Source organism: Trematomus bernacchii, unplaced genomic scaffold (genome assembly GCF_902827165.1).
Source record: "Trematomus bernacchii unplaced genomic scaffold, fTreBer1.1, whole genome shotgun sequence".
Taxonomy (NCBI): domain Eukaryota; kingdom Metazoa; phylum Chordata; class Actinopteri; order Perciformes; family Nototheniidae; genus Trematomus; species Trematomus bernacchii.
Genome location: NW_022987571.1, coordinates 896,082 through 920,985, shown reverse-complemented (window position 1 = coordinate 920,985; position 24,904 = coordinate 896,082). Strand labels below are relative to the sequence as shown.

Here is a 24,904-nt window from a genome sequence, read left to right as displayed (position 1 = left end):
AATGGATTTCAAGGTTTATTTGGGGGGGGAAAAGGCCCAGGATTAGGCTTGCGACACTGCAGCTACCCAAAGGGAGAGGAGGATTGGCAGTGCCGAGTTTCCAGGATTATTATTATGCAGCACAAATCAGAACAGTGGCATGTTGGTGTAATATGGAATACGTAGCTAAATGGAAGGACATCGAAACAAATGGGGAAAACCACCAGATTCAAAAACTACTCGGGGATAAAGAATTATTCAGGACACAGGAAAACGTATTAGACCCAATCACAAAATTCACTTTAAACACTTGGAACACGGTAATAAAGAGATACAAAATAGGAAAACAGACAAAGATGTTGAGATGGATAACAAATGATAATAAATTCCAGCCGGAAAAAGAAGATGCAGGTTTTAAGCGATGGGCCCGAGGGGGCATCACAGCAATATGTAGGATGGTGGAAAAAGGGGAAATGCAGAGTTTTCAATATCTAAGAGATAAGTTCGATCTGGAAAGGGGTGACCATTTTAGATACTTACAGGTGAGAGACTATTATATAAAAGAAATACAAATGGATAAAAACACTAAACAAAATGGGGTAATTAAGGTCATGATTGAAGCATATGAAGGGAAGAAAGGCAGGGTGATTTCAGCTCTATATCAAGCTCTGTTGGAGAGTAGGGGGAATTCAACTCTATATATAAAAGAAAAGTGGGAGAAAGAACTCGGGATTGATATGACAGAGGAAGAATGGTATAATGTATGTAGAGTGCAGCATTCAACTACTGGGTCAAGGGTATGGAGGGAATTTGGCTGGAAAAACATAATCAGATACTTCATAACCCCAAAGATAAAAGGGAGGTATGCCCCGGAACAGAACGCATGTTGGAGGCAATGCGGCGAGGTGGGGGCAGACCACACACACATTTTTTTTAAATGCCAAAAGATGAAGGGATACTGGGAGGAAGTGTGGGGAGTATTGAAGGGGATATTAGGTTATGAGGTTCCTAAGACCGGCCTGATGTTATACTTGGGGAATCTGGTACAGGAAAACACACAGGGTGGGGACAGATACCTGATTAAGGTGCTGCTGGCTGCCAGCAAGAAAACAATTACCAGAGCATGGTACAAAGCAGATCCACCTACGAAGGAGCAATGGCTGGGAGTAGTACAGGAAATATTTGATATGGAGAGATTCACACACATATTGAGGGTCCAGGAAGGGAAATTTGAGTCCAAATGGGAAAAATGGGTTGAATATAAAAGAAAAATGAACGACACCACAAATTGAGAGTTGGAACCAGACCATGATGTTGCATTAAAATAGGATAGAAAGCTTCCATGTCACTGTTGTTGTTTGCTTGTTTTTATTATTATTTGTATTTTCTTTTTTCATTTTTCTTCAATGGGTCTCTAATTCAATTGTATACTGAACTATATGTGGTTTTGTATGTTTATAAAAATGTCAATAAAAATGTAAGTGAAAAAACAAACAAAAACTGACGCCTACAACGATCTTGTGCACAAACCAACTTAAACCTGCTGCTAGGATAGAAACTGTGATCCATTCTTAAATGGCTTACCAAGGACTGGCAAGTCTTGTGTACAGATTGACATATGAAACACTTGTACATGTTTTGATCCTAGTTCAAGAGTTTTGCCCGCAACTCACGGATTCTGGGAGACTCATCTGTTGTGTTGATGTCGATGTTGTATACTGTTGTCTGGACAAATGTGTACAGCTGGACCAACGACTCCTCGTAGGACAGGTTGAACACATAGTGAGATTTGAACAGTTCGTCAAAAGCACCCAATGAGCTGGTGGCTTGGCATGGGATGAGCTGTTTGTCGATTACAATGTAGAAGGTGTCAATCCGGTTCCGGGTTCGGCCAGCAGCAAGGATGTACGGTTGTTGACCCTTTCTTCCCCGCAGGTGCTCATCGATGCTGCAGCACGACTGAAAAACAGAAAAACAACATGAACACCGTAAAGTACAAGTTTGGATAGTTATCCAGCAACGTTAAAATGTTCAGTTTAGATTTCGCCTCCCTTTTCTTGCTGGGGGAAGAAAATATGAGACATGCATACCTTGTGGAAGTGCACCATTTTGTCCACTGCATCACTGGGACTGATCTTGGTCCTCTTCCGTCCAGCAGTGGGTGGCAAGAGATAGAGGAGCAGCAGCAGACAAGCCATGTCACTGTCCCAGCCTATCAGGAGGAGAAATCAGACAACAAAAAATGTTCAGTGTCTACCTCAAAATGCACAAAGTAAAGAGCACTAGCTATTTGGAATATAACCAAGACTGCATGTAGCTTACTGGTGTCATCGCTCTCTGCAAGTGTCTCAGCAGCGTTCAGAAGTCGACACAGCTCTGTTGACTGAGTCAGGTGTTTGGCTTCTTTGACAATCTTGATCTTGAAAGCAGTGTCCCACTTCTCAAACATCTTGCAGGCTGTTTCAGTACCAAACAGCAGCAGGAAGTCTTGAGTTAGCTGTTGATTATACACATATGCAAATATATTTCAGCATTTCATTGCTTACACCCAACCAAATTAAAGATTAGAGTTTAAAGACTGGACTTTAAATTAGTAAAATGTAAAACTCACCAGTCCTTTGACATCTAAAAAACGTGGAAAGGTTTTAAAGACATCTGCAGTTCGCTGTGGGTCACGCACTAAGTCCTGGCGATGTTGTAAGGTTATCTTCATCTTCTCGAACACACTCGCTTCATCGGGAGAGTGAACAAGAAAGGATAACGCCTCCCTGCAAGCATCTCCATCAAGCTGATGAGGCACTGTGGGTGCTGATCTTGGGCGGTTCGGTCCTTGTGCTTGAGGCACTGTGGCTGGCACAGCCTGTTGACTGCGTGTTGCCCGATTCTTTCTGGACATGGTCCTGAGGCGCCATGATAAATATCCTGTGTTTTTTTCCCCATCGTAGAAGTGCTCCTGTTAAGACATTTTCAAAAATATTAGAAAGGTCTATCACTCATTTATCTTTAAGTTTTTCTGCAACATCATTACTAACTTCATGGTCAATTCAAATGTTGTAGCGTGCATTTTTTATATCAGTATTAAAGAAACCAAATATGACACCAGATTTTAAGAAGTAACGTTTAATAAGTAACTCAATCATATAAACTTAAGTCCAAAGCTGCGTGTAAAAAAAAGGTTTAAACTTACATAGCCTTTTCGAGAAAAGGGATCTTTCAGGGACGGAAAGAGACTAATGATTCCGATGGCATACTTCTCCTTCTGTTTACGGGAAGGAATCTTTGGAGCAAAGACAAAACAAAAACAAAATCAAAATGCCCCAGTAATGTTGCTAGCTCCACACATAAGTTCATTCAATGCCACACGTTTAGAACATCCATTACCATACTTCTTAATAAACCATTTTAGTTAGAATTTTTTTTTAAGAACAATGCGTTTCAGAAATACTTATCCATGCATTTCAGTCATATGGCTAGCCAATATGTTGACAAGCTGTCTCCGAGTGCTGTGCTTCAGTGAATTTTCTGACTTGTACTCTTCCAGGACATCATCACCTCCAGGTTTCTTAAGCAGAGCACTTTCTACCATCTGCTCACACAAGAGATATAGTTAAGTGTATATTTCGGTCTTCCAGGATAAAATCATTAGAACAACAACGTATAAAATGTTTCTGTTCAGACCAAGGGTAATAAAAAAAGGTTTTTGGTGAAATGTAAATAAAAGGTAGAACCTATTTGATAATACAGTAGGTTGTACCAAAAGCCAAACTAAGCCAGTCTGGTTTCAACTACCGACTAACTCATTCACCATTTATACATTTAAAAAAAGTCAGATTTGTAGGAATCTCAGTATAGTAAGACACTTTTACTTCTTCTTGAGTCTTGGAAATGACAGTACCTCTTTTGCAGCCTCCGACTCAGAAACCTCTGTGGTAGACGTGTTCATGACTTCAAAGCTGGACACATTTCGGCCTGTGGGAGCCCCCCATTCTCTTTGACTGGAGAGGTCATTATCACTTGAAGGTGACATGGTATCCGTGAGGGAAGGTGGTGTTGAATGATCTGAAGGAGAAAAACTTTGAAAACAAGGAAATCTGCTATTGGTGGTGGTACAGTCAGTAGAGGAGATAACATGTGATATAGTGATGATTTCAAATAAAAAGAGTGAGCGTTAAAAAAATGGTTTTGCAAAACCAAATTTGCAAGTGGATGCTGCTCCTTATGCTGAAATATTGTTTATTTGGTCATCTATTTTGTCACAGAAGTCAGTCAGGGACATAAAAGGGTTCTAGTTCCACAAATACAATGTGTGCAGCATAAAAACCTGAAACCTACCTTCACCTGAAATGCTGCTACATACATACTGTCAGGCAAAAGTCAGGATTGGCCTCTATCAATTCATGAAGCATCTGTTCATCCATTGATGGCAATATGTTTGTTGAAACAACAAACTGACCTTGTTTAACACAAACATGGGACAGTCAAAACCCGACCTACATTGTATTAATTGTTTTGGCAAGTGGACCTATTGGTTGCAAGCATTGTTTCTGAGTTAATCTACCTAGTAACGATCAGACAGTATAGGACATAAAGGAGTCTCATCTTTACACGTTTGTGCAGCAGATTATGCAGATAAGCTTACCTTCACCTAAAAAGCTGTCACGTACTGTCAGGCATTAATCCGGATTGGCCTCCACCAGTTCAAGAAGGATGTCTTCTTCCACTGCTGTGTCAGTTTCATCAAAGATTTGAAGTTCAGCCGCATCAGAAAGCCCAAACTTGCTTTTGACTATAGGAAGATTAGCGTGACACCAGAGAAAAATACAAGAGGCAGGTTTTTAACTGCACATATTATGAATGACAATTTAATTAATCTAAAGTCATGATTATTATTATAATCAATGTATGCCAAATCTACACAGCATTCTAAATACTGCATCTTTAAACCAAACTACTAAGCAAGTTAACTCAGATGAGGGAATTTGGAAACGGTTTCCGAATTAGGAAGCTTATTTTGGAAGTCAAAATAAACTAAGAAAGGCCTGCAGCAAAAATCATATTGTCCCTGCTGGCCAAAGTAATAAATAAAGTTATCTGAATAATACCACATAAATCCTTTTGCTTCTGCAAAGCTGTACATTTTGTTACACAAGATGGCTACTCACCTTCATTGATGCATTCCAAATAGGTGAACCCCAGATTTAACCTGATGTACTTTTTGGTACTCTGGTATTTTACCTTCAGCAACATGATGAGTCTTCTTAAAGAAACCACAATGGAGATAATGTTAGCAGTTAACTTTTTTTAGCTGCCACATCTAAAAATCTAAAAGATTCTGTCTGGAACAATATAGCTTATTTTTTTTTTTAAATACGCAACCACTCATTTAAGTAGGCTTAGCCTCTTCATGCAGATTTTTGTGATCCAACTGTACATTAATTTACTGATATAAACGTGTTAAGCCACCTCCTGTCCTCACCACGTGTCTAACTACAGCTAGCTAAGCCAGCTAACGTACGTTAGCTAAACAGCTATGGCTTGATTAGCCTCTCAAATCAGTCTTCTTCTCATTCAGAAGCAGTTTTGGCACTTAATAAAATGGGACATGTTGGTTAGCTAATTGCCATAGCCAGTGAGCAAGTTAACAAGCTAGTTAAAAAACGGGGCGTTAGCCAGGGCTGCCAACATTTGAGTTCAGCTTGGAGTGAGATTTTTTTTTTTTGGTGAACCGAAAAAAGAAACGTTCATGTGTTCAGTGTTACAAATGTATTGAACATGTACAAACTAGGGTTTCCCATTAATGTACCGGGCGCTACAGTGGAATACGCACATACACAGTGTACCCGCGACTCTTACAATCAAGTGCTATTTTATAAGTGGGGGGGGGAAGATTTTTTTTTAATATTGAAGTTAAATGCATCAACCTGGTGCACTTTGAGAGCAAAAATGAATTTATGGATACATCTCTCAACACCCATATGAAACAGAACTGTAAACAGATTTTCTTTTTCTTTATGGATATTTTACAAATCACTCACCTTTTAAACTGTATTCTTGTTTTACTGTCATATAGTATTTCATAACTGTTTTTCATTTATTCTCATAAATGGTGACCAAAACGTTTGAGACCCACTGAGATAACTAGACTAAAGTTAACTATCTAACCACTCAGAGTCCCTTACCTCACTGAGCTGTAGTTATCTCTCTCAGTCTGACAGGACAGAGCTCTCCCTCTCCTTGTTTTAGAAACAGCTTCTAATATCTGTTAGCGCAGCTAGCTAACCAGATGCTAACAACAACAATGCAAATAGTGAGTTTGGTAGAAATATACTGTATAATAGTAAAGTTATTCAAGATAATGCCATATTTATTGAAGATTTTACATTATAAATATTCCCCAAAATTATTCAAAAGCATATTCTTCCAAACTCCTTGCTATAGTATGACCACCAGGAGACTATTGATGTGTGTGGTGAGTTTGGTAGTAATATACTGTATAATAGTGAATATTATTGTATTCTCTTTTTTCGGAGTTGCACTTTGCAGACGGTCCCTGAGCACTCGTTTCTTCTCCGGCTGCGGATAGAGACCAATGTAATGTGCCCAGCTCGGAGGACGGCGCGTATTGGCTTTTTTTTATCAAAATGTGATTGTAGTTCGTTGTCCTTACCACGGTACTTAGGAGACGTCATTTGTGTCTGAATAACGTTTTGTTCATGAGTTATTGATCCGTGAAATCCGAATCTCCCAATATCGTTCCAACTTTACTGAACTAAGCCAGAAGACCGTCTCATTTCGTAGACCGCTCGGTTTGCTGTTCCTTCACTTTCTTTTTATATACATTTATTTTGGACGAAAACTTAGCGTGAGGAAAGGCATGTGTGGCGTGAGTGCGTGAGATTCGGGTTAATTGCGTGACTCTCACGCTCAATGTGTGAGTGTTGGCAGCCCTGGCGTTAGCATCGAGCTAGCGATAGCATCGAGCTAGCGTTAGCATAGAGCTAGCTAGCAGCTAGTCCATGAGTGGTAAGAACAAGAGAAGACAACGTAAAACGAATATTATTGAAAATTGTTATAACCGTTCCAACATCAGTAGCTATCTATCTTTACCTTAGTCACTCGCGCTGACTGAACTCAATGGCGTTTTTGGAACGTTTTGGCTAACACAGCTGCAACTCATCTCCACATTACATTACAAATTACACATGACTTTGCGCAATGTAATACCAGGGTTGCCAACTCTCACGCATCTGGCGTGTGACACACGCTTTCTCTCACGCTGCCCAAACTATTCTCACGCCAAAAACAAGAATACCGAAGACTAGAAACGGTTTTGAAAACTTTTGTCACGTAGTGATCGTCTTCTCAATAGAACATCTTTGCTAATGTCTTCTGGCAAATCAGAATCACGATTACGGCGTGGTGTTGTTGCAGGAAGTCCCAACGGAGAATACTTTTGTGGTAGTACATCTCTATACATCGATACAACATTACGTGTTGATAGAAATCAACACGTAATGAAATAAGACCCCACGGTTTGATGATTGATAGGTGTGTGGGCTGTCTTTCATTTTGACACACAGAACAATGGGGGCTATCCACCCTTATCCACAATGTAAATTAATTCACACACCCTCTTCTCTCTGTGAGGAGCAGCAGGTTCAGCTTTCAGAACAAAGTAACAAAAAACTAAAATGGCATTCATTTTTTTAAATATGTCGTGTAGTAATAGATTTATTTATTTTTCTTCTCAAGAGAGTACCAGAATGTGTATTTTATGTTAGTATTTAAAAAAAAAATAATTCCCCCAGACCCCCCTGCAGGGGTTGGGTTTTCAGCATGTCAACTCTTTCACCTGTGGGGAAATTGCAGGATTGGCTCCAGGTCGCCCTTTTTATTTACTACAAGACAAATGTGCCTTTTGTATTTGTATTTGTATTTCATACAGTTCAATTTGGATTGAGACAGGGAAATCATCTAAACCTCACGCGTGACGTTTCACTGTCAGGGGGGAGCGTGTATGTAATTACATTGCAAATACTGACTTGAGCCCCACCACTGTATGGGTTAGCCCTACCATAGATTACCCAACAAAAATACTCTGGAGCCGCAACTGCGGACCCGTATTGCGCATCCGCAGATCTAAGATCCAGTAGAAATGATAAAAAAGTAGAAGTCTGCTGCTTATTGTTCTACTAGGCCAAAATAGAGTCAAAGAGTATATGAGAGTGAGAGTGTGTTAATTAATATATTTGGCAGTTTGGAGTAAGTCTGTAGATTTGTTTGTGTGTGTGTGTTTCATGTATAGGCCTCTCACGATAATTAATTTTGTTGGATACATTTTCCCGGAAATTATTGCGATAAACGATAATATTGTCGGCACCGTTGTATGACCATTTTAGACCACTGACATAATGATAATATATAATAATAATTCAAGTACATCCTTTCAAACTGCTAGTCACATCCTCATGTAAATGGCAATTTATCGAGGTCAGAAAAGTTATCGAGTTCATTTTTATTTATCGTACGATAAGTCAATTAATTGCTTATCGCGACAGGCACACACTAAAACAGTGGAAACAAACATGTTTGACTTTCATTAGTGAATGAAACTGTGTGCCCTTTATAGTCTGTGTCCATTATTGTGTATTTGTATATATTGTATATATATCCTATATGCTAAGGTCCCGCTGCTGACACGATAGCAGTCATTTCGTGCGCATATGTGTAATTAAACCGAATTAAACCCATGATATCAAAATCTCACTCCAGCAGGTACCCAAAGTTGGCAACCCTGGTAATACTAGTGAGAGTCATACCAGCAAAAGCCTCCACACCAGCCTTGACACATTTGAGTCACACCCTACGTAACGTTTATACATACTTTTAATACAAAAATGATCAGCATAAATGATTGAATATACCTGGTCCTTACAGTGGCGTTTTCTCCTGGAGGCCAAGGGAAGCCAGGCTTCCCCTGTTTTTTCGGATTGTAGTTATAATTTTAATAAATAAATAAAAACTCTTTGTTTAGTTTCGGTCATTCGTCTTTGCTGTGTGTTGTTGCCGGCCCATCTCTCCCCCATTCTCATTAGGCGCGTTCACACCAAGTACTTTGCCGTATTTAGTGCCGGCACTCAGTGCCCCGGCACTTATTACCCCAGGGCATTTAGTACAGATCGCGTTCACACCGAAGTACTTTTCCCTGAGGGAAGATTACGCAAATGAGCCGCTGACGTCACTTCGTCTTCTGCTTTGGGTTTACTGGCAGGCCGCAAACAACTTCACGGCGTATACTGCCACCCGGAGTCCCCGGCCGGAAGTCCCCGGAGTTGGGGACTGGCTTCAGTAGAAGCTGCTGGGACTCCCAGCAGCTTCTACTGAAGCCTTCCGAGTAAATCACCAGAACGCCGACACCTCCTCATCTCCACCGCTCCCATGTTTTATTTTGTGCTGCCATAAGTTAGTCGTTAGTATTGGCTTCCCCTATTTTTTTCCCCACGCCACGCTACTGGGTCCTTACCTTTTTGAAATAATGTAGGCTCCCCTTCCAGACACAGGTTGTTCTCCGCCATGAGATGAAGAAAAAAGGCGCACTAAAACCGGAAGTGTAATTAACTCCAACTAGAGTGCATGCAATCAACTCCCTTAAAGAACACCGGCCTTAGAGCTTTTTCAGCACTGCAAGTGTTACAAGAACACCCAAATCAACACTTATCAACTCAAAATAATTGACACTGAAGAATCTACACTATTTCACACCACAGAATTTGCTGTGATGTTTTGCTTACAAACAAGAAAAAGGGAAGCTGGACTCTAGATGTGAGCAAGGGGTTTTCATTGGCTATGATAAAAACAGCCCAGCTTATCTGGTGTATTACCCAGAAACAGAGAGGGTGCAAAAGCACAGGTTGGTGAAATTCACAACCAAAAGCGCAAAAGAAAAGGAAACACAAACATCTGAATCACACATAGAATGTGGTCATGATGATGCACACTCCAGGGCCATAGGCAATGATATAAATGTGGAAAATGTATCAAGTCATGGTATTCAGATTTGTGTGCCTGAGACTTTACTTGAAGAGACTGAATGTACACAGCCGAGTAAAGCCACAGAGACTGTAACCAAAAGGTATCCACAAAGAAACAAAAGGAAGCCAACTCATCTACAGGATTTTGAGACTGAGGATGCAGAGGACAAATCACAAACATGCATGGACTTTTGCTACAGAGTAGTGTTGATTTCGTCAACTATTTTTTTATTTTGTTTTAGTCTTAGTCCTGTGTTAAATTTCCTTTTTAGTTTTAGTCATATTTAGTCACCTTCATCCTGTTTTTATTTGGTCAAGTTTTAGTCGCCTAAAAGTCTGAGCATTTTAGTCTTATTTTAGTCGACTAAAACAGTAAATATTTTAGTCAAGATTTAGTCGACTAAAAGTCTGAGCATTTTAGTCTTATTTTAGTAAAAGAAAACAAATTATTTTAGTCTACTTCTTGTCAATGAAAACTGTTGAGTCTTTTTTAGTCATCAGATTATATAGAACATTTCAGTCAAACTAGTCTAGCCAAAACCAATAATTTGTCATTTTAGTCAAACTTATTTCACAATAAGATTATATCTTGTCCTTATTTGATGAAAAACACAGGTTGAATGATTAAGAATGCAGCTTTGCAGAGAGTATCTGGTCAGGTTTGTGGTGTTTTTACCAGCTGTGTTGTGGCCACATTGCTTCCCTTCTGATAAAACAATGCATTCGCTTTTTTTCTCCGCCTCATTGTAGCGAAAATGGGCCCAAATATCACATCGTTTCTTTCTCCCAAGCAGTGGTGGCTTTAGACTTTTTCGTTGTCAGTCATTTTGACTACAAAGTAGTCGAAGTACAACTTCCTACAACTTCCTACAGGTTCAACCTCCACCGGCTGCGGCTGCAGCTGGACCCTTCTCCTATTATGGCTGCGTTTCACTTCTCTTATTTTTCATTTCCTCGCTCCTCGGTCTCGGTCTCACCGGAAGTTGATTTGTCTGCGCCATCTTGAGTAGCGTCCCAATGGCCTTATTTTTGCCGGAGGACCGAGGATCGAGGAGCGAGGAGCGATAATGGAGGAGCTATAATCGAGGAACCACCAGACCATCCTTCGATGAAATCCTCAGACACTCGCCCCGCCCCCTTACTGTGTATCGCTCACTGATTGGACGATGCAGTGCATGCACTGATCTGATGCTTCTTGACATGAGAGCAGTTTCCCAGCGGAGTGAAGAAAATACATGAACCTCACGGGAGTCACTCCTCAGTTCATACAGTGTTTTGTTTCAATGAATGCATCATTCAGTTACAAATATGTGATATATCTGAACAACAAAGTGGTCAAAAATCATTTTATTCATTTTTTGGAAACATTTTCATGATCGCTTTTTTCGTTTTACATTTTCATTTATTGTCATTTCCATTCAGTCAGTCATTAAGTGCTATTTAAAATGTTAATTTGCTACATATCCACACAAACAAACAAAGTGTGCAATCCAATGAATGTTAATCTAACTGGGTTTTGATAGTTAACATAGGCCTACTGTATCTCTTTTTCTTCTCTCAATTATTTTATTTCTATTGTGCACTCTAATCAATATTAATCTAACTATTGTTCGTTTATACATTGTAAGAATGGCGTTTATCTTTTTTGAGAATGAGTTCTTATTTTATTTAATGTATTTGGTTCTACAACAGATGATACAAATGTTTGTGTCAGTAAATGTGTACTAACAGAGGCGGGGGTGTTTGTGAAAATAACGGGGACAGAGCTGCTGTCAGACGATCAGCTGTGCGGCGTCATCACAAACGGACGTCGCTTCACGTGACGCTCCGGAGGAAAGGACGTCCCATTGCTCTTAAAACTCATTTCCCTGCTTCTCGTGGTTTCCTTGCGTCTCTCCATGCTTCCCTGGTGGGAGGGACTAGTCGCAGGGAAACGACGCAAGTGAGGGACGCAACGAATCCATTTAACCGAAGTGAAACGCAGCCTATACATCCATGAGCTGGCTGCTGTCAGACGATCAGCTGTGCGGCGTCATCACAAACGGACGTCGCTTCACGTGACACTCCGGAGGAAAGGACGTCCCATTGCTCTTAAAACTAATTCCCCTGCTTCTTCTCCCTTCTCGTGGTTTCCTTGCGTCTCTCCATGCTTCCCTGGTGGGAGGGTCTAATGCGCAAGGAAAAGACGCAAGTGAGGGACGGAAGGATTGCATTTAAGAGAAGTGAGATGCAGCCACAGTCACAATTGTGCAGCGGCAAGCAGAAGTAAAAGCTTCAAACATTGAATAACAGCAGAAGAAGAAGCGACATTGTTCCTCTGCGTGTGAAAGATGTCCAGACTTCAGAGTCTAAAGCAGTATATCAACCAGCGGCTCACTGCGGCTGTCGAGGACATATTTGAGCACTTTGAAAGAACAATAACCGAGTATGAAGAAGAGATGGACCTCCGACACCGCAAACTGTGCGAGTTGGTTTCAAGACCTGCAATACACCTACAGACAGAAGCAGGTACGTTTATGTCTCCTGTTGGAAACATGTTAAGTGATAATGCTCTCCGTGCTAAGCTAACGTTAGCATAACCCCCCCACACACAGCCTGTTAGCAGCTATGTCCGGCTTGAACCATATTACATATTCTATCTGTGGTAAGATAACATTAGCTACACCCTCCAAACACAGCCTATAAGGAGATAGCTTCTCCTTCCACATACAGCCTGTTAGCAGCTAGCTCATACCGGAAGCATGTTTACTACCAATGATATCCGTGCTAACTTACGTTAGCTAAACCCTCCACACAGCCCGTTGGCAGCTAGCTTGTGATGGAAAAATGTTGACGGCTACTGCTGTCCGTGCTGAGCTAACGTTAGCTACATTCTCCATACACAGCTTTAGCTAAAGGGGATCACTGTCTGAGTTTTTAAAGAACAGACCAACATGAACCCAAATTCATTTATAAAGAGCTAGCAGGTTTCAAGCTAGCAGCATGTTCTGTAATGTTATTACACGTGCACGAGTAGAACTGACTACTGTGTAGGTGTAGCGTTTTAAAAGTTGTAAATTATGTTAAACTAAGGGTATTTTCTCGATTTTTAGATGTCTCCTTAAATCAAATTTTAAATGTATTAGTTATAACATGGCACCACATTTGTTACATATCAAAATGTTCAGAACAATCTGGTCTTGCTAGAAATGCAAGTCACTCAACTTAGAGCACTGTGTGATGAGATAATTAGCTTTTAAAGCTGAACATTTGACATCCGATTTTTGGAAATATTCAAAACTCTTGTGAAAACACAAATGTACTCATGTCATCCAATTTTTTTTTTGGTGTTTTAGATTTGGTTACCAAAGTCTTAGGATCACAAAAGTAGTGAAATATTTGAATTACACTGTATATAATGTGTAATTCATGTCTAAAATTTAAAAAACATTATTCGAATTTTGAGTAAAATAGGTATTTATCACTCTACTTTCACCACAGCAGGGACTGAGATACATTAGGACTGAATAATGACTTCATATTACATACCAAGGTTCATGTGATGTGTACAAATACAAATTGAGCATTCAAACTTTTTTTTCAACCAACAATTTATTATAAATGTTTTTTTCAACCAACTATTTATACAAATATAAGAAACTGGAAAATCTCTCTATTTACAATATTGAACATCAGAACTTTCAACCAACTATTCATTATAAATGTAAAGACAGTGTCAAGGTCTTTATCTGTCTTCCAAGACAGTGGGTCTGGCTGCTGTGTAGGTGGGGGTGATGGTGCATGGGCTGCTGTGTAGGTGGGGGGTACGTGTGCTCTACGAGACCTCCACGAGACATTGAAATAAAGTTCAATTAAATTGTTGCTCAAGCACAAATAACAATGCACAACTAAAAAGAAAGTTTGTGAGGTGGTCTCTCTTTCTCTTTCTCTCTCTCTCTCTCTCTCTCTCTCTCTCTCTCTCTCTCTCTCTCTCTCTCTAGCTCTCTCATCTCGGTCTCCTCTCTCCGTAGCTCTCTCTCTCTCTCTCTCTCTTCTCTCTCTCTCATTCAAAAACAGGTATTTCCAGTTACTTACATCCAGTATAAAACCACATACACACATATAATACATCTATGACAAAGTCTAATGTGTACAGAAACAGTATGATGATGATTTCTTGTCCCAAGAAAAAATTAATGACTATCCATAAAAAAAAAGATCAATAAACCTATTGTTCATTTTCACCGGTATTCCACACAAATTGCAAGTACACTATTACTGTAATATTTACACTTACCCATGTCCAAATGGATCCTTGTTGTCCCTGTATTGTTCTTCTTCAGAAGAGTAGAAGACTTCATGTTCTGAGGCTCTATCTTCACTGCTGCTAGCGAAAAACATCTCTAGCGAAGTCGGCAACTGTAAAGTTTTTTTTTGCCATTTTCTCAGTCTCTCTCTCTCTCCTCACATGCCCCTTTCACACCTTTTTCCTGTTCACACCGCAGCGGCGGCGTGTCATAGCTCCGGAATGCGGTTCACTTCCAGCTCCAAAAAATTGTCGGTCCAGAGGCAAGAGCTTCGGAGCTATGACGCGGCGTCGCTTACGTCGAGGCGTGCAGGAAACCTTACTTTGACCATCCGTTCGCTGTTATTGATCATTGTGGAGATACATGGGCTGTACAGGTTGTCATGTCCGACTATCACAAGTAGAATCATAATGAAAAATACGCCGGTAAAATGTGCCTGTAGAAAACGGCTTAGCAAGTAGTCAGTTTAGCTTCGGTTGCTATGCTAACATCACCCATGTTATACCAGAGAAACTTTCATAACAGCGTTGTGATGCCAAACAGCGTCAATTCAGACTGACACACATTCACTTAAGGGGAACTGGGGATATGTATCAGCTGCTTGTGTGACAGTCAGACAGTGAATACTTTAGAGCCGTGTGAGCTAACCCGGAGCTAACGGGAGAATAAACTCCCGTGGAAGAGCAGCCAGCACTGCAGCGGTCGGTAAATGCCGCTGAAACACATTAATAAACAATGAACCACGGCACTCTGGAGAAAAGTATAAGGTTGGAGAAGTCGTTATTTAATTTAATCTGACTTCGTATGATTAAAAGCAACACGATCATCGACCCGACACAGTCCCCGGCCCGTTGTTGTTGTGGGAGAAAATCAGCGACGTAAACTGTGACGTCATGACGCAGCAGCGGCAGCTCTGGGCAGTGTGAACAGAGCGGGAGCTGAAAAGGGAAACCGGAGCTGAACCAGAAAAGCTCTCGCTAGGAGCTAGAAAGGGAAAAGCGCTGGTGTGAAAGCCGCAACAGACGTAAACTGATGGGAGACACGTGGTTTATGTTTTTTTTCTTGGTGGTTAGATCCTTAGTGATTTCTCGAGTGTCCATTGGTAATTTCAGACCAACATGGCTGCCGGCCGAGATTTCCTTGACGGACACACCAATCCACCAATCCCACACAGTGTAACCACGAGTCAGGCTGCTTCGAGCAGCCCAATTGGCTGCTGTGCCCTGTTTACAGTCTCACAGGATTTACCTCTGGAAAGCTACACTTCCAGCGAATCCGCGGTTATCTGAATCATATTTCTACTCCTTATAATCGAAAATATATGATTTAATTATGTAAATTATGGGCACCTTGACGCGCCGGCGCGTCCACCGACTCCAGAGGGTTAATCATCTCCCAGCTCTACTTCAAGTATATTTTGATGCTAATACTTTACTGTACTTTTACCGAAATAAAGTTTAAAATATTATATTATTTAATATGACTTATTTTAGTAAGTAAATCATGTTTTTTTTTGTACTGCTGATGACAGGTAATACAGGTAATCTGTTGTCCCTTCTATATTCTTTCTGCAGTGAACTTTTTTGGACACATCTGTATTCTCGATATCTTCATTCTTATCACAGCCTTCAATATCGTGTGCACATGAAATATGTTAATTTACATCAAACCTTGTGAATTGTAATATGATTTTATGTATGACAAGGTACTTTGAATGAGCATACATTAGGCCTGTCACGATAATTTATTTTGTTGGACGATAAATTTTCCCGGAAATTATTGTGATAAACGATAATATTGTCGGCACCGTTGTAAGACCATTTTAGACCACTGACATAATGATAATCTATAATAATAGTAATTAAAGTACATCCTTTCAAACAGAACCTTTTATTGCACATTCAACATTGCAAATGAAATGTGAAATAATATTCAAATATATAAATTATATATAATAAATAAAAAAATTTAATTATAAAAAATTATTAATCACACACAACCAAAACAATCAATTAAATAGACTCAGGCTGGAAAACAGAGCTCTCTCTCATATATATATATCTATATCTATATCTATATCTATATATGTGTATATTTTTGTGTGTGTATATATGTGTGTATATGTATATTTTTGTGTGTGTGTGTGTTGTGTGTGTGTGTGTGTGTGTGTGTGTGGTGTATATATATTGTAACAGGACAGGGCAGATAAAGAGAAAAGTGGTAGTGCAGCAATCACGGACAGAGCAGTGTTCAAATCCAAAAAGAGGCTTTATTGCTAACAACTCAAAAATACCTTTAACTAAACAAAGGCTAACGTAGCCGGGCCGCTAACCGACTTACCAGCTTACAAAAATGTTTCCTCACGCTGGGAGCCTCCTGCTCCCTCCATGTGCCACACACAACTGAGCAAACTCTGTGTGCTTTGTCTCCCTTGAGGGAGTGATTAGCACCAGGTGTGAGGTCCTCCACACCTGGTCCCAATACTGCTAATTGGCAGCGGGTGGAGCCACCTATTGGGAATGTAGGTGCCTCCCACTACTCTGCCTCTCAGTCCCTTACACACCCCCCCCCTTCAGTTCTGGCCTAGGAGAGGTGACCATGGTCACAGGGCATCTCTACGGGACAGGGCATCTGCATTCCCATGCTTGGCTCCGGCTCTGTGGATGATAGAGAAGTTAAACTCCTGTAGTGAGACAAACCACCTTCCTACTTTAGCGTTGTGTCTTTTTTATTTGCCATCCAGATCAGTGGGGCATGATCAGTTACAGAGTGAAGTGACGTCCAAGAGGTAATACCGGGAGGCGCTCAAGCGCCATTTTATTGCTAGGCCTTCTTTCTCCACAGTAGCATACACTTGTTCCCTTGTGTTCAGCTTCCGGCTGATGTACATGACGGGGTGTTCCTCACCGTGAACCTCCTGGGATAGTACTGCTCCTATGCCCACCTCTGACGCATCCGTCTGCACAATCATCCCCCGGCTGAAGTCTGGGGTCACCAACACCGGCCGTGCGCAGAGAGCCCTCTTAAGTTCCTCAAAGGCGTGTTCAGCCTCTCCTGTCCACTTGACCATTAGCGGCTGTGAGTCTCTGGTCAGGTCTGTAAGGGGAGAGGCTACTGTGGAGAAGTTTGGGGATGAAACGGCAATAATAGGACGTCAGACCCAAGAATGTTTTCACCTGTTTCTTTGTTGACGGCCGTGGCCAGTCCTGGATCGCCTAACCTTCCTTTCTTGTGGTCATAACGTTGCCCCGCCCAATGGTGAAGCCCAGGTATTCGGCTTCCTCTAGTCCAAGCTTGCATTTTTCTTGGATTAGCTGTCAAGCCCCGCCCTGCGGAGAGATTCCAGCACTGCTGCAAGCCTTATGAGATGGCTATCCATGAGTCACTGTGGATAACAACGTCATCCAAATAGGCAGCTGCATACTCACGATGTGGCCTCAGAACCTTGTCCATCAGTCTCTGAACGTGGCTGGTGCTCCATGAAGCCCGAAGGGAAGCACAAGTGTACTGGTTACAGCCCTGTGGGGTGGCGAAGGCCGTCTCTCTCTTGAGGCAGCTTCAGTGGGACCTGCCAATACCCTTTCGTCAAGTCCAGAGTGCTGATATACCTGGGCTTCCCCAAGCCGATCAATTAGCTCATCTATCCTGGCATAGGATACGCATCAAACTTGGAGATTTCATTCAATTTTCTGAAATCATTACAAAACCTGTTGGTTTTGTCTGGCTTAGGAACCAGAACGACAGGGCTGGTCCACTCACTGTGAGATTCTTCAATCACCCCCATAGCCAGCATTTTTCTGCACTTCTTGCTCAATGGCCGCCCGTCTTGCCTCCGGCACCCGGTAGGGTCGCATCTTTACCTTTTGGCCAGGCTCTGTGTGGATTTGATGTTCCACCATCGTTGTGGCGTCCAGGTCGTAGTGAGAACACATCCAAACTCTGCTGAACCAGTTCCTTGGTTTTGCTGTAACTGAGCTTTGGATAGCCCTGGACCGTATTCAACTTCGGCCACCTCATGGTCTGGAGAAGGGGATACAAACAGGGAACAAGAACACAGCAGTGCCTCTCGGGCATACCATTTCTTTAACAGGTTAACATGGTATATTTGGGATGGTTTGCGACGGCCAGGTTGGCGTACCTTGTAGTTGACTGGTCCCACCTTCTCTGTCACTTCATAGGGACCTTGCCACGATGCCAGGAATCTGTGTTCGGTGGTGGGGACCAGGAGAAGCACTTTATCCCCGGGCAGGAACTCACGTGGTTGGGCACCTCTGTTATACACTTTCCTCTGGGCTTCTTGGGCTTGAGCCATGTGCTCTCTGACCATGGGCCAAACATCTTTCATATGCGTCTGCATCGTCTCTACATGCTCAATCAGGCTCCGATGGGGGCTTGGTTGCTCCTCCCAGGCTTCCTTCGCGATGTCGAGAAGTCCTCTGGGCTGTCGGCCATACAGCAGCTCGAAGGGGGAGAAACCGGTTGAAGCCTGTGGAACTTCCCTGATTGAAAACGGGACATAGGGCAGAAGCTGGTCCCAGTTACGACCATCCTTGTCAACAACCTTCTTTAACATGGATTTCAACGTCTTGTTAAAGCGTTCTACCAATCCGTCTGTCTGCGGATGGTAGACAGATGTACGAAGCTGCTTTACCTTGAAGAGCCTGCAGAGATCCTTCATTATCTTGGACATGAAGGGAGTGCCTTGGTCTGTTAGCATCTCTTAGGAATCCCAACTCGACTGAACAGGTGAAGCAGCTCCCTGTGCAATCACTCTCGTTGTCATGTCCTCAAGGGAATGGCCTCCGGGTACCTGGTTGCATAGTCAAGGATCACAAGAATATACTGATGTCCCCTGGCAGACTTCACCAGCGGCCCCACTAAGTCCATGGCAATGCGAGAAAACGGTACATCGATTATCGGTAGAGGTATTAGGGGACTTTTAAAGTGTAGCTTGGGACTCATCTTTTGACATTCAACACAGGTGCGACAATAATCCTCTATAGCCCTTACCACCCCTGGCCAGTGGAACCGGCTCCCAATCCGCTGCCTTGTCTTCTCAACCCTAGGTGGGGCCCCTAGGACATGGCTGTGAGCCAGATGCAACACTGTGGACACATATTGTTTTGGGACAACCAACAAGTCTCTTCGCTGACCTTCAACCTCTTTGGCATAGTATAACAGATTATTTTTTTATTAGGAAATGAGGACATGTAAGCTCACCCACTCCTGGAACTGGTTTTCCCTCTATTTCCGTAACATTGCTGCGTGCATGCAACAGATTGGGGTCTTCCATCTGGGCGGTCCCGAACTGGCCCTTCAAACTTGGAAGCAATGAGACTTCCCCCTCCTCATGACCTGTGCTTAGGTCTCCAGGGAAAGCAACAAAAGGGTTATCATTTGCCTCGTCTGCACTGGAAGATTGGTTGCCTCTCTGCTCCTCCGGCACAGCACACACAACGTTGGGGAACTGCTGAGGAGAAGTACCCTGGGTGGCAGTTTGTCCTCTCTCTCGTTTTCCTTGCACGCTTGTGCTTTTTGGACTCACCTCCTTCTGGTGCCGCAGGCGCTTGTATAGTGGGCAGTCTCGCCCCACCAAGACTGGGACTGGTAGGGAAGGAACCACCCCCACTTTCATCTCACAGCTGCCTTTAACTGTGGTAAGGTGGATGAGGCAAGTGGGGTATCATTTAGTGTCCCCATGGACACAGGAGACGGGCACAGTCTCTTCAGATGGCAAATGGTCGAGGAGGTGGGGTTGAATGAGGGTTACCACACTTCCTGAGTCCACTAGCGCCTCTGCATCTTTTCCATTTACTTTGACTGGTATCATTTGAGCCAGGGAGCTTTCCTGTACCCAGCAAGAGTCAAGAAGGTGGCAGGGCCTTGCACCAGATGAGTTGGCGGTCGGCATTAGCTCATCCTTCCCTGGGCAGTCCCGGGCAATATGGCCTGTCTCCCCACACTGGTAGCAACGCGGTTGGCCCTCTGGCAGGTAGGACTGTCGTCGCCTTACCTCTTCTGGTTCCCATCGCGGTTCTCGTGCCCGTCTAGTCCGTGATGCTTCCCCACTGACATTCCGGCCCCACTCGGTGTCTGGTCGTGTGGACTTAAGCAGGTCCGCTGTGACCACGTGGCTCTCCACTACGTTAACCAACTCATCCAGACCGGCTGGATTCTGCTGGCTTGTCATTTTCTTGATCTCATAGGGCAGAGACCGAATATATTTGTCCATCATTATCCTCTCTAAAACACTTAACTTTTCGGGGTTGCATGTCAGCCAGGCTCTGGTTACCCGGCCTAGGTCATACATCTGGGCCCTGGCTGACAACTCTGGCTTGTATTTCCATTCATGGAACCGCTGGGCTCTTGCTGCTAAGCTGTAGCCATACCTCGCCAGGATTTCCTTCTTCAAGACGACGTAATCCTTTGCTTGGTCCGGAGGGACGGTCGAAGTAAGCTTGCTGTGCCGGGGCCCAGGAGGAACGGTCCAACCAGATCAGCCCAGGAGTCCCCTTGGCCAGCCCTCTCTTTCAGCTGTGCGCTCAAAGGCCGTTAAGTAGGCCTCTATCTCATCACTCTCTGTCATTTTGGGGATGAATCGACCTGGGTTAGGCTGCATGGTTGCTTCCCTCTGGACAGGAGAGGCTGCTGTAAGGCATTTTTGGACCTCCATGTGGAGAAGTGCATTCTGTTTCTGCTGCTCCTGTATCATCTGCCGTTGCAGAGTCTGCTGCTCAGTAGAAATACGCACCAACTCCTTTAGTACATCCTCCATCTTGAAAACGTAAAAAAAAAGATTGTTCTGACTGCAACACCACCAATAGAGTCTTTATGCCCGCATTCTCCACCAGTGTAACAGGACAGGGCAGATAAAGAGAAAAGTGGTAGTGCAGCAATCACGACAGAGGCAGTGTTCAAATCCAAAAAGAGGCTTTATTGCTAACAAACTCAAAAATACCTTTAACTAAACAAAGGCTAACGTAGCCGGGCCGCTAACCGACTTACCAGCTTACAAAAATGTTTCCTCACGCTGGGAGCCTCCATGTGCCACACACAACTGAGCAACTCTGTGTGCTTTGTCTCCCTTGAGGGAGTGATTAGCACCAGGTGTGAGGTCTCCACATCTGGTCCCAATACTGCTAATTGGCAGCGGGTGGAGCCACCTATTGGGAATGTAGGTGCCTCCCACTACTCTGCCTCTCAGTCCCTTACAATATATATATATATGTGTATATATATAACATGTATGTGTGTATATAATATATATATATATGTATGTGTATATATATATATGTATGTGTGTATATATGTATATGTAATATATATATATATATATATATATATATATATATATATATATATATATATATATATATATATATATATATATATATATATATATCTCATATAACATTACATGTTATCAATGATATGCAGCGTAGTTTGTGACAGACATGAGGATGTAATTTTGAAACTGTGCCTGTTGTGTGGATTTTAATAGGCCCGTCAACTTATTCCCATTAGCTTTATTATTGCTGGTCATAGGTCAAACTTGACCCTAGGCTGGCAGGCCCGACCAACCTTCAGGCCCCTGGGAAATGTCCCGGTGCTCCCGGTGGCCATTTCGCCCCTACCTGAAAGGATATGAAAGCTTTTGTACAGAAGTATAAAAATGTCCTCTGTAACTGTCATACTGTAATAGATTATACAACCAAAGTATTATTGCACATGCATTATTGTTAAAGAATGAATTAGTAGTTTGTTTAGGTGGAGCTGATTTAGAACTATTCAAACTAATGATTAATGTATACGTTTTAACATGTAAAGATCTGTGAGACGTCAGTCTATATTTCACTCTCATATCACTTTCCCTCTGCATGTTTCCTGTTTGCTGCAGATGTCCAGCAGCTGGTTAATGAAGACGTTCCCCCTGAGCAGCAGGAAGGCCAGGAAAACCCAGAGCCCCCCCCACACATAAAACAGGAACAGGAGGAACTCTGGAGCAGTCAGGAGGGAGAGCAGCTTCAAGGGCTGAATGAAGCAGATGTCACCAAGTTCACCTTCACTCCTGTCCCTGTGAAGAGTGAGCATGATGAAGAGAAACCTCAGTCCTCACAGCCTCATCAAAGACAAACTGAACACATGGAAGCAGAAGCTGATGGAGAGGAATGTGGAGGACCAGAACCAGCCAGGGACTCAGATCCAGAGAGACATTTACTACCAGAGACTGAGGACAAGAAACCATTTGGATGTGCAGAGTGTGGGAAAGATTGGAAAGGAACACATCTGAATACACACATGAGAACTCACACAGGAGAGAAACCATTCAGCTGCGCGTTCTGTGAGAAATCCTTTACACAGAGCGGAAGTTTACAGAAACACATTAGAATTCACACTGGAGAGAAACCATACAATTGCTCAGTATGCGGTAAAGCTTTCATTGAAAGTGGAAATCTGACAAGACACATGATAACTCACACAGGAGAGAAACCCTTCAGCTGCTCAGTTTGTGCGAAAACCTACAGAAGCAAGGCTGACCTCAGGAGACACATGAGAACTCACACAGGAGAGACTCTCTTTAGCTGCTCATTTTGTAACCGCAAATTTCCCTGGCGTTATCAGGTCAATACACATAAATGTGTTGGTCGTCAGTCCTCACAGCTTCATCAGACTCAGAGTGAGGAGAACTGAGAGGCAGAGCCAGGAGCTGGAGACTCTTCAAGGGTTCACATATCCATGGAAAGTCTGCAAAATGTTTGAAATGCTAAAGTTCCATACCGTTTTCTGTTTAATTAATTGTTACAGTATTCTTTGTTGGATAACCTTCCATGCAGTGTAACATGTTCCATACATTACTGATCATTTATTTCAGTAGCTGTTGTCATGACGTTGCACTAAAATACTTTGACGATCAATGTTTGTTTACCGTCTTTTACATTTCATTGTTTTTTCCTCTGCGCTCGTACACAATCCATCGCTTTTCTACTGTTGTTTTTATTGATTCTCAGTGGAGTGTGATGCTATAAAGAAAATATTATTATTAAATATTTGTTTTGGTGAAGAAGCATACGGACATGTATGAGCCTGCATGTGTACATAGCCTGCCACCCTTGAAAGCCAGTGCCAGCGTAATTCACACACTGTCTACATGTTTGTGTTAGCATTGTTTTTAGACTTGCATCCAGAAATGTGTTAATAATCAAATGCATTACAAATATACTGATTGTTTGTACTGATGTATGCCTTAAAGCAGGGGTCTCCAACCTTTTTTAGGATGAGAGCTACTTTCAAAAAATAAAACAAGTCGTGAGCTACTTTTACTCCCCTTTTTTATTTATTTTTTGCAGTGTATATATTTAGCACATTTTAAAGGGCCCATGTCATGGCCATTTCCACTGATCATAATTCCATTGTTGAGGTCTACTAGAATAGATTATACTGTGCATTTTTCCAAACTCACATTGGTTTCTCATACAGCATCTCTGTAAACTACGTGTATTCACTGAATTTCACTCTGCCTTTAACGGCTCGTTGTAGCTCCAATAGCTCCAGCCCCCCACCCTCCCCTGTGAGCACAGTGTGCTCTGATTGGTCGGGACGTTGTGAATCGCGCTGAGCTCCGTGGAGGTGTTGTTTCCTTGTTTAGGATACATAGCGAAAACACAGCCAAACTCATCCTGAGCACACACAAAGTCACAGCCGAAGTAAAAACAATAAGTGTGGCTTGATATTGAGTAAGAAAAAGGTTGATAAACGCTGTGAGAATGGGTCTGCAGAGAGAATTTCGCCGCGATCCAACTGTCTGTATCAGCCTGCAGCCAGGGAGGAGAAATCAGCAGAGCTGCCTGTTGTGAGGAAGTCCGTGGATTGGTCAATTTGGACCAATCAGCGGGGGCTTAACGTAACGGCTCCACCGACGTAACGTAACGGCTCCACGGATTGGTTCATTTCGTTCCGGGTACGGCATGACATTCATGCCGTTCCCGGAGAATCAAATGGACAATGACGTATCTCCAACGAGGGCGTTTTGGGGACGGTATTTTCTGTGTTAGAGTTTTACTCGCTACAGGGTGTGTACTTTGAGGGTTTTGACTCTGCACACCGTTACATGCATAAAAACCTTCATAACACACAAGGGGACGGGTAATAACCGGAAAAGCATGACACCTCTCCTTTAAGTCAAAAATGGAAAGTGAGTTTACACAACTACGCAAGGAAATGGAACAGTTAAATGATTCTGTTCAAGCTTTAATGTCCACAGAGGAGGAGAAAGAGGTGGAAAGGGATCAGGATGAATGGTACAACCCCCAAAGCAGCTGCCTGGAAGAGTTTACTCAGGAGGTCTTAAACTGGATCGCTGATGCTCCTGTGTCCAATGTGGACCAGACCAAAATAAAAGGACATATGAGTGTTGCACCTCAGGACAGTATTTCAAACGTAAAGAGTGTTCATTCACAAAGTTCAAGGAGATTTTCTCGGTCTTCTATCACATCTGCTAAAATAAATTGGAAATAGTCGAAATGCAGAATTGTTTAGCACGAGCTGCAAGGCTGACTCAGAAGCAAGCACTGGAAAGGGAGGAAGCTGGTTTGAAGGCAAGAAAGGAAC

At 42.5% G+C, this 24,904-nt stretch overlaps 1 protein-coding gene and 1 pseudogene across 1 annotated transcript; one reads left to right on the top strand and one right to left on the bottom strand.

Annotated features, from left to right (window-relative positions):
* Positions 1-1,618: 1,618 nt before the first annotated feature.
* On the bottom strand, positions 1,619-3,954 carry LOC117479214 (annotated as a pseudogene).
* Positions 3,955-12,147: 8,193 nt separating this feature from the next.
* Positions 12,148-23,616, top strand: LOC117479213 (zinc finger protein 135-like). The gene is made up of 2 exons (XM_034126230.1): positions 12,148-12,518; positions 22,194-23,616. Exons 1-2 carry the CDS (start codon positions 12,341-12,343, stop codon positions 22,985-22,987), a joined length of 972 nt encoding a protein of 323 aa, XP_033982121.1. The 5' UTR covers positions 12,148-12,340; the 3' UTR covers positions 22,988-23,616.
* The last annotated feature ends 1,288 nt before the right edge of the window (positions 23,617-24,904 follow it).